Source organism: Kogia breviceps, chromosome 17, assembly GCF_026419965.1.
Source record: "Kogia breviceps isolate mKogBre1 chromosome 17, mKogBre1 haplotype 1, whole genome shotgun sequence".
Classification (NCBI taxonomy): domain Eukaryota; kingdom Metazoa; phylum Chordata; class Mammalia; order Artiodactyla; family Physeteridae; genus Kogia; species Kogia breviceps.
The window spans coordinates 20,865,027-20,874,492 of NC_081326.1; the positions used below are offsets into that span (position 1 = coordinate 20,865,027).

The 9,466-nt window shown below is 36.0% G+C and overlaps 1 protein-coding gene across 3 annotated transcripts in view; it reads left to right on the forward strand.

Annotated features, from left to right (window-relative positions):
* PKIA (cAMP-dependent protein kinase inhibitor alpha) overlaps positions 1-8,076 on the forward strand; it is a 98,523-nt gene extending 90,447 nt beyond the window's left edge. For all 3 annotated transcript variants that reach the window (XM_059042440.2, XM_067017951.1, XM_059042438.2), the window contains 2 exons: positions 753-930; positions 4,435-8,076. In XM_059042440.2, coding sequence (XP_058898423.1) covers positions 780-930; positions 4,435-4,514 — 231 coding nt within the window. In that variant the 5' untranslated portion in view covers positions 753-779 and the 3' untranslated portion in view covers positions 4,515-8,076. The remainder of the gene's footprint in view (positions 1-752; positions 931-4,434) is intronic.
* Positions 8,077-9,466: the final 1,390 nt, after the last annotated feature.

Genomic DNA, 9,466 nt, shown 5'->3' on the forward strand with positions numbered 1-9,466 from the left:
CGGGAAACTCACTTTCATTGAGTCCTTTGTAATTTTGAAGATTTTATTTCAAAGTTTCAGTCAAGAAAGATTATTATTCCTCTCAAGGAATGACTTACCAAGGAGGCAACAAGGGAGCTGTCCTCCTGGACTGGGAGCTGTATTTGATCACTGGCATTGTTTAGAATTGTTGGTCCGTGATGATAATAAAAAGCAAACTGGATTTTGGTTAATTTCATTATTGTTCTTAGGTTCTCTGCAAACAATGCCCTTGCTTACAGCTTATCTCTAGGATGGAGCACTTGCACTCCACCTCCCACCACTTTGGTATGCTACGGAGCTCAAGTTCTTATGTCTGGAGTTGAAGACTGACTAAAATGGTATTAGAGAAGGAGAATTTTATGATCTAAACCGGGTGTCCACAAACTATGGCATGCAGGCCAAATCTGGCCTTATGTCTATTTTTCTAAGTTTAGTTTATTACTTTTATTTAATGTATTCTCTTTGAGTACTTTTGTCCTACAACCATAGAGTTGAGTAGTTGGATAAAGACTATAGACCCTCAAAGCCTAAAATATTTACTATCAGGCCCTTTACAAAAAATGTTCCCTGACCCTTGATCAAGAATCAAAGCATTACTTGCTTTGTGGACATGTAAGCAAGACAGTTACTTCACATCCATATTATAGGCCAGTAATTTAACAAGTGTCTTTGTTAAATGTTTACCATTGACCAACATTATATTTACCTATTAATTTTTCTCTGTTTTGTAGCTCCTGCTATGTGGATATTTGTTAGCAATGACTGATGTGGAAACTACATATGCAGATTTTATTGCTTCAGGAAGAACGGGTAGAAGAAATGCAATACATGATATCCTGGTTTCCTCTGCAAGTGGTAACAGCAATGAATTAGCCTTGAAATTAGCAGGTCTTGATATCAACAAGACAGGTAAGTTGTTTGACATCCATCTCTATGAACATGGAATGATTTGCAGCACTTCCAATTTGGTGGCTAAGTAGGATTAAGTCATGAAAAAACACCTTTGAAAGTAACCTAATAGAAAGTTATAGGGCTTCCCTTCCCTGGTGGCGCAGTGGTTGAGAATCCGCCTGCCGATGCAGGAGACACGGGTTCGTGCCCCGGTCCAGGAAGATCCCACATGCCGCGGAGCGGCTGGGCCCGTGAGCCATGGCCGCTAGGCCTGCGTGTTCAGAGCCTGTGCTCCGCAACGGGAGAGGCCACAACAGTGAGAGGCCCGCATACCGCCAAAAAAAAAAAAAAGAAAGTTATAAACAGTCTAAGGCAAGATAAAAGGCAGGTACTAATCTCTTGATCACTCCCACTCTGTTTTCAATGACTGCACCTTACAGGTTTCCCACTCAAATGCAGAATCCTTAATCTGATTTTACTAATGCAATCAATAAAACACATGAGTTGTTTTTTTTTTTAATCCTGATCTCTTTAAAAGCTCTGAAATATCTTTTTTTAATCCTGATCTCTTTAAAAGCTCTGAAATATCTTATGTAGAACATTTAACAAAGTTGGAGCTCCTACCTTTGACAGTTTGGCCACCTGTAACATTTAATAGCATTAGATATTTAACAAGATTCACAGATGAGTCTGACGGATCTCTATTCCAAGAACCGTTTCAAAGTAAAAGGGTCTCCAGGACCATTTTTATTGAGAATGGAATAAAATAGTCTATTACATAAATAAGTCTTAGGTAAGAAGTTCTTTTCGTTTTCCTTTCATGACAGACTGAGTTTGAAAAATTTGTCTTACTATTGGGCCTCGAACTCCTACCCACCAAATCTAACTTTACCAATGAAAAAGTAAAATAAGTTTGACATGTCAAAGTACTTCTGAAACCCCTGATGGTTCTTCCATCCATAGCTTTTGTAAATATCAAAGCTGAATGTATTTCCCTGAAAAATATTTGTGCAAAAAGTAATCTTTAAAAGTAAAAAGGAGTTCACAGTTAAGAAACCACAGTGTTATATATGTGAAATACACTGATCAGTTTCTGACTCATGGTAACAGCTTGATAATTCTTTGCTATTAGAATTTTCATGGCAAAGCCTTCCAGTTATTGGAAAACTGAGTCAGAGTATATATATATATATATATATATATATATATATATATATATATATATATATATGTTGAAATAGCTCAGCAACATTACCTTAAAATACCTACTGACAGAACTTTATTCAATGACTACAGGTCAGCAGGTCATAGATTGGTCTTTTAAAATTCAGGTTGAAAATAAAACTTTAATAATCACTTCCATGGAGTATATAGACCGATGTATATTTTAGGCTTCCTTGTTTCTCTGTTACTACCAGGAGTTAATTTTCAAAATAGCTGTGAGAAAGGCTAAAGGGAATTATTCCAGTTTGGTGGAATGAAGTAAGTAAATATATTTTTTCTGCAATCTTTGAGAATATACTAATCATTTTCACAAAATTTGTGTTTTATATGAATACTCTATTTTAAATAATCTGCATTAATTTTAGCCACTCTTACTATGAGGACATTTTTATTCATAGTGTAGTTTAATTTCTTCTTTTTTTGTTTTCACTGAAATGAAGACCCATTAACCTCAACACCTTTCTTATACAAGAGACTGTAGTCTCTTAACATAGTCTATTAGACTATGTTAAAATTTAAATAGGTTGACATTTTATATTAATAAATAATTTTATATTTGATATTAATGTTATAATTAAATAATTTAAAATAATTCAAATATCTTTATGCTTCCAGATGTATTCTTTTTCAGATATTTCTACATGCTAATTGCAATTCTGTAGGCCCTGAAAGAATTTTCTGTTTCTCTTCAAATCACAAAATCCAGAATAAGGCAAAGTATAAACAGCACTGACTTTATTTATTATTCTAAGTACAGAGAACTAAAAGTAATAACTGTACAATCAAAAGTCTAAAACATAAAAAATAAAGACAACTGTACAATGTCAAATTAAATATCACTAGCTGAGAATAGTGCGGGACTTCCTTTGTAATTCCTGAGTATTTCAGCTTCTATTTAAGTTTATGCTCAACAATATTGTTGTCCCATGTTTATCTTGACTTGTTAACAAGCATCTATTTAGCCACAGCTCTGTGTTTGCAGGATTATTCTGAGCCCTGAGAAGTATCCCTGGATACCTAGAACGTCCCTAGCCCCATGAGAGTCAAGATCCTCATCTTGTATTTATACAGTCACTTTCATCCTTAATATTCTACTGTCTTGCATCTGCCCTAATATGACTTCATTCCTTTGGTTGACAGAGCTTCTCCTATTTATCAAGTTCTCATTTCATGCTAATCTACACATCTCAGATTCAGGCTATCTGCATACCTTGGGGGCTTGTTCATTTCTCTAATAGTGAAGATAGTACATGAAAATTCTATATAATGCATCATGATATTCTTGGAACCCCTTTAGAACAGAATATGATTTTTATGTGGAAAAACTACTTTTAATTTCCCTAAAGTATGGTGCATGGTGAGGTGTCTTGTGTGTACTTGTTAAGCGTAAAGGAGAAATTAGCTTCAACATTTCCATCTAAATAATGGACAGCCTACTTACCTCAATTAACTTGAATTATGGTAATAAACTCTTAGCAGAAATTAATATAACACGTATTATTGCAACACCCCCAAAGATTTTGTCCATTAAGCCATATTGGTCGCTTAGTAACAAGCTAACACATGCAAATATTTGAATCTTTGAATCAAGAATTGCCTGCAGCTTGCACCCAGGTAAAGTGACCTAATATGGAGAGAAAGCATTGTTTAATTTTAGTGTTGCTATGGCTGAGATTGTTGCTAAGGGTGCAGTTATGAAAGTGGTTTCATTGGATTTGTACATATGTTCTGTAAAGTCAGGCCAGAGGCCATCATAACTATTTGACAAGGGACTAACCAGCTGACATAATGTCCTTCCACTGTTGCTTTTAATTAAAATTATTAAACCTATGAGAAGTCAGCTAGGTTATCATCAAGTGTTCAGAATAATGTAAAATGTAATTTTAAAATATTTCTTAATATAAGATAGTCACGCATCAAAAGGTAAACTTGTTCCCTACTTCTGATTTCTGCCTAAAGACACATCTGATTTCTGCAACCTATGAAAGTACAAGTGCCATGCCATGACCTGGCCATGAGATTTCCCAGCTATTTATCAGAAGCACAGAGTATCACTAACCATTCTAAAAATTCAGTTGTTATTTTGTTTTTGAGCCATGCTGTTCCAGAACCAGAATTAGCCCTTGAAACACTTAAGCTGTTTTCTTGATGGGGAATTGATTACCAAGAAAGTATACTTGTCTCTATGAGAATTTCAGACTTGAGTATTTCTGAAATTTCCAATATGATATACTGAGAGTCAGTAAATATAAGCAATCATTTTTATTTTGCCTTTATCCTTTTTTATGTCTCTAACAGAAGGTGAAGAAGATGCACAGCGAAATTCGACAGAACAAAGTGGGGAAGCCCAGGGAGAAGCAGCAAAATCTGAAAGTTAACACCCCACTTTGATCTTCATCAACACCTGACAATGTCTCAAATCTCCAGGCCTGGCTGGAATGCATTTATTTCCAAGAGTGAAAAGGGGGAAAAGAAAATGGCTGTGCTGCATTGCAGGAACCTGCTTGTTATGTTAAAAATGGGGGCAAAGGCTGTGGCTGCAGACAGACTTTTCTCTACCTCTGGCATCAGCAATGGTTGAAATCATGTGGCTTGTGTTTGGATGTCATTTTTGTATGGATCCTTTCACTTGACCATATGATTAAATGCTTGTAGAGAGTAGCACCGACCTAGATGATGATTCTTCCTGTAGCATCTGGCCCCTCACAATGTCAGAGGATTTAATTGTGTCTAATCGCAAAGGGTTGGTTGAACCCCAGAGTTTAAATATCTCTGGCCCAAGTATTCACCCAGTAAAAGAACCATCCAGAAAGCACTGTTTTTAGCATTATGTATCTGTGTGTTCCTGCTGTGTTATTTACACTGTTTTGTATTATATAATATAGATGCTCAGCACTGCCCCCTTCTTTGATTGCTTATGAAAAACAAAAATGATGTACGTTACTGTGAATTTTTATACTACTCATTTTTAAAAGGGCTGCCTAAAAATTCTGCTCCATAACGTGGTGGTGTGCACAGGATAGAACACACATTTTTTAAAACTTAATCTTTCCCCTTAATGCACAGCTGATGAATTAAGTCTAACAGATTCATCGAGACTCCTTTGCTTATTATACAGGCATTTGAAAATATCCATTAATGTGAATATTACCTGAATTCAGTCTGCTTGGTGTCTACACAGACCAGAATTCAAACTGCAAATTTTGTCTTATTCTCAAGTGGAGAACTTTTTTCAATAAATATTTTTATTTCCAATTACGAGGATTTTTGAGAATTGGGGATGTGGGAAAGAGAATACAAGACAATACTAAGCATGGGAAATATTTTCTTCTATGGAATCAATTTATCACAGTGCTGTGATAAATTAAAATTTGGAGGACTATTAAAATTTGGAGGACAACTTATCTCCATGGAGCAGCAAAAGATGTAGAAAATGATCTTGCAATCATGTGGACACCAATCACAAAAGTAAAGCCCTTGTGTTGTGTTTTTCATGTCTTTTATCAGCCCTATCAGATCCAAATGTTATTATGCACTTTCTAATGTTTGTAAACTTTTACTAATAATTAGTGTGAATTACATTCTGATACAATAATAATCATCATTAGAAGCTGACAAAATCCTCATTAATACTGTTAGTGGCCTCTGCTGTGTTTTGACATCATGGTTCTTATATGGAAAGTTTCTATGAGCTGTGTAATCCCACTGTTCAGTATTACGAAATCATTTCTCAGTGGTAATATATAAGGCACCAGTAATATGCCAATGGCTCATGAATTACTGGACAAATGGCAGGCAACAGGAAGACCCTTTGCAATAAAGACCCCACTTAACTGTCCTTGAGGTCTTAGATACAATCCCATGTGAAGTAGGTTAAGCAGCGTTTCAACAGATAATCTATATGGACATACCAGGAGCTCAGCCCTCCTTTGTAGTTACATAAAGGATGAAAGGTAAGTCTGCCCTCATCTCCCTTTACAGTACTTTTTGAATGAGTGGAATAAGGGCATGTGTATTACATGGTCCTCAATCACATATTACTAGAAAACATGTTAACAGTGTGAGTCTTTGAGACAATAGGAAAGATTAAATTTTAGAGTACTTCCTTCTGCTTAACCCAGTAGGATCCAAAATGTCCAGTTAACATTCAAACAAATCCACCTATTAATAGACTCACAAGTGGGAAAAGAGGTTCCTGGGGCTATTTTAGACAATTTCTGCTAGTCTATTTAGCACATCCAACCCATACAATCACTTTTTAATATCGTTATTTATTATCCTCATAGCTTTCTTGTGATTCTAGGTAAAGTTCTCTTCATCCTTAAAATTGTGGAATTCCAAACTGATTTCATGTGATTTTGTAAAGTTTAGGACTAGTGCTGAGTATATGTGGAGGATTTATATTCCTGTGTGATATACTATTATTAATGCATGTGGTATCATGCCTGTCTTTGAATATATAATAGTTGCTAAATTGTGAAGTCATATGGAGCTTTTGAATTATTTTTGACCTCTTACTGCTACTTTGTCTGCTATATTCAAATCAAATCCATAGGTATTCCCAAGCCAGAAAATAAAATTCAGCTTTCCAAAACATTCACATCCTACAAATATTGCTCAGCAAAAGTTCATAGTATCTTCCAAATTTTATCATAATATCTTTTACTTGCAAGTCAGTGACATACAAGGAATTGAATTTTTAAGGAGAGAAGGAAAGAGTAGCAAACTAAGACACTGATTTGATAATCCACATTGAATTCCTGTTAACCAACTGACTTTATGCTATTCACTTCACAGCACATATTATCCCATTTAATCTTCAAACAATTCAATTAAAGAGGTAGCATTATTCCATTTCATAAATAAGGAAATTAAGGCTCAATAAGGTATAACTTTTATAAGCTTGAAAAGCTAATAAATGATGAATAAAATTTGAAACTGTGTTTATCTGTCTCCAGGGAGCTTTCTACTGCACACACCCTAAAGTTGAAGCCAGTTACAGAGCATGTTTATCTGGAAGGGAACTTTTAGAGATGGGCTGGATCATCCTCTGTATTTTAGAGGAGGAAACTGAGTCCCAGAAAGGGCAATTGTTTTTCTCTAGGTTACCTAGATGAGCAATGACACAGATGTGAGTAGCACTTTTATCTAAAAAAAAAAAAAATAATAAATTTCAACTTATTTTTTTGTGTTATACTTCCCAGAAGACATTTTTCTGACATGGAGCCTGTAAACTTAGCATGGTTCAGACTTTTCATGCTCCGTGCTACTCATTTTGTTTAATTAACTAGAAATTGAAATTTTCCGTTTTTCAACTTATTTGCAACAAGTGTAAACTTTTCAAATTTACCTTTTATCAGTTGTAAGTATCCTATGCTGACATATTGATATCATAAATTCATAGAAATGTTTTTCCAACAGATAATAGACAGGCAGCCTCCAATTTTTAGGCAATATCCCCAGAGCTGTGTACTGTAAATGCCCAACACTTGAGTCTTACTCGGGCACAGTGGAAATACACCATTTTAGAAGATGACTGCTAATGGCTGTTTCTCTTCAGAGAAGCGTTAAGGGGTAAAGAAATGTAACTGCGGGCAATAGAGTTTCTGAGTGAAGCCAGTAGTAACAGGGTGAAAATGTATAGTCACCAAGTGAAAACAGGAACGGATCTATGTTTATGATGTCTTAATAGGGCCTAAATTGTTCTTTAATTACAAGTGGCAGTCTCTGAAGTCATTTGTGAGCTTGTATGACTTTTGTATTTAGCAATGTTGCATGCTCACATAATTGATATTAAAAGTAATACATTTTTCTGAAATGTACACAGTCTATTAAGAGTATTTATTGAACACACATTATGTACTTGATGCTCGGGAAAGTGTTGCAGGTAATAAAGGAGAAAGCCAAAGCTCAGCCACCCTGTGGTGGACATATCCAGCATTCCAGCCTCATTTTTCCTGGCCTCTACTCCAAAACTTTTCACCTCCATTCCACCCTGGTAGCCCACTTCCTGGACTTTATCACCTACCAGAGCCATCCCACCTCTCAAATATTAAACTCCAATGTCACTCCTTTCTTCTTACCTGCTCACCTGTAGGACAGTGATTTTCAGTCAGAAGAAAGACAGGTGTTTATCAGTACCCCCTGAAAGTTTTTACAATGCTCCCTGCTCCTCCTGCACACACAGAGATATGAGCACTCTCTTCCCCTTGGAAACATTCCCTGGGATACTTTCATATCTTTTTTTTTTTTTTTTCCTCCTACCCTCACCTCCACAACTTGAGAACCACTTATCTAGAAGAAGTACAAGGCTTCCTGATGCACCCAACCTGTTCACTGAAAAACTTTAAAATGAATCAACAAAAAGGAGTGCTCACAGACACACAGGGTTTTACTATATTAAGGGTAACATCTTAGAATAGAGGAGCAAAGAGTTTAACTTTTTTTTTATCTTAGTGTTGCTCTCTTTTCAAAATGTTACTGTCACCACATACAGGCAGTAAAGACCAAGCAGAGGCCAAGGCAGGGCTCAGGAGAAAACAAGCATCAAATAGCACTCAGCCTGGATCCAGGGAAGGACTTAAGCCAAAGAGGCAAAAAAGGATGTAGATCTTTAAGTTCTTCTTACTCAGGTCATGAGGATAAAACACTACATAGGGATTTGGGACAAAATACTAGCAAACAGTGCAACCAGTTTGCATTAGCCTCTTGTGTCTCTTCTTGTAAATGTTTTGCATCTGTCTAGTCCAGGATATAGGGATTTGGGGTCCTGGCCATCTCTCAATGTAAAGTCAAAATTTAAAAACCACCTGACTATCACCCATTATCTTTCTAATTTGCACCACATTTACTTTCTGACCATATCAAGATGGATATTTTCTCAGCAGCTCTCTTCTCAGTCTGGAATCCCTGTTAATCTTTCTCTTCAGTGCTTTCAATTTCCTTGATTTCTTGCCTTTCTCACACTGCGGTCCGATCAAAATCAACCAAACCATCTCTCTTTGCTTGTCCTCTGGATGACTGTAAAAAGTTTATAACAATGTTTATTCATTGTTTACAACCTCAGTTTAGACATAAGTGCTGCACAGCTACTGTTTTCATGTCCCTGCGGACAGAGGAAGTTTTCCTCTTCCTGTCTAAGATTATTCCTTCATCTGAGGTTTTTAAACCATTTTCTTTCTGACCTTAACAGAAGGTCTGTTAATTATCCTTTCCTCTTCACTGACTTTACCCTTTTCCGCAAATGTGCTCAAGTTCTCAAGTTCCCCTCTTTCCTTCACTACTTGTTTCCCAAAATAACAATCTATACTCCCTGTTTTCATGCTTCTCC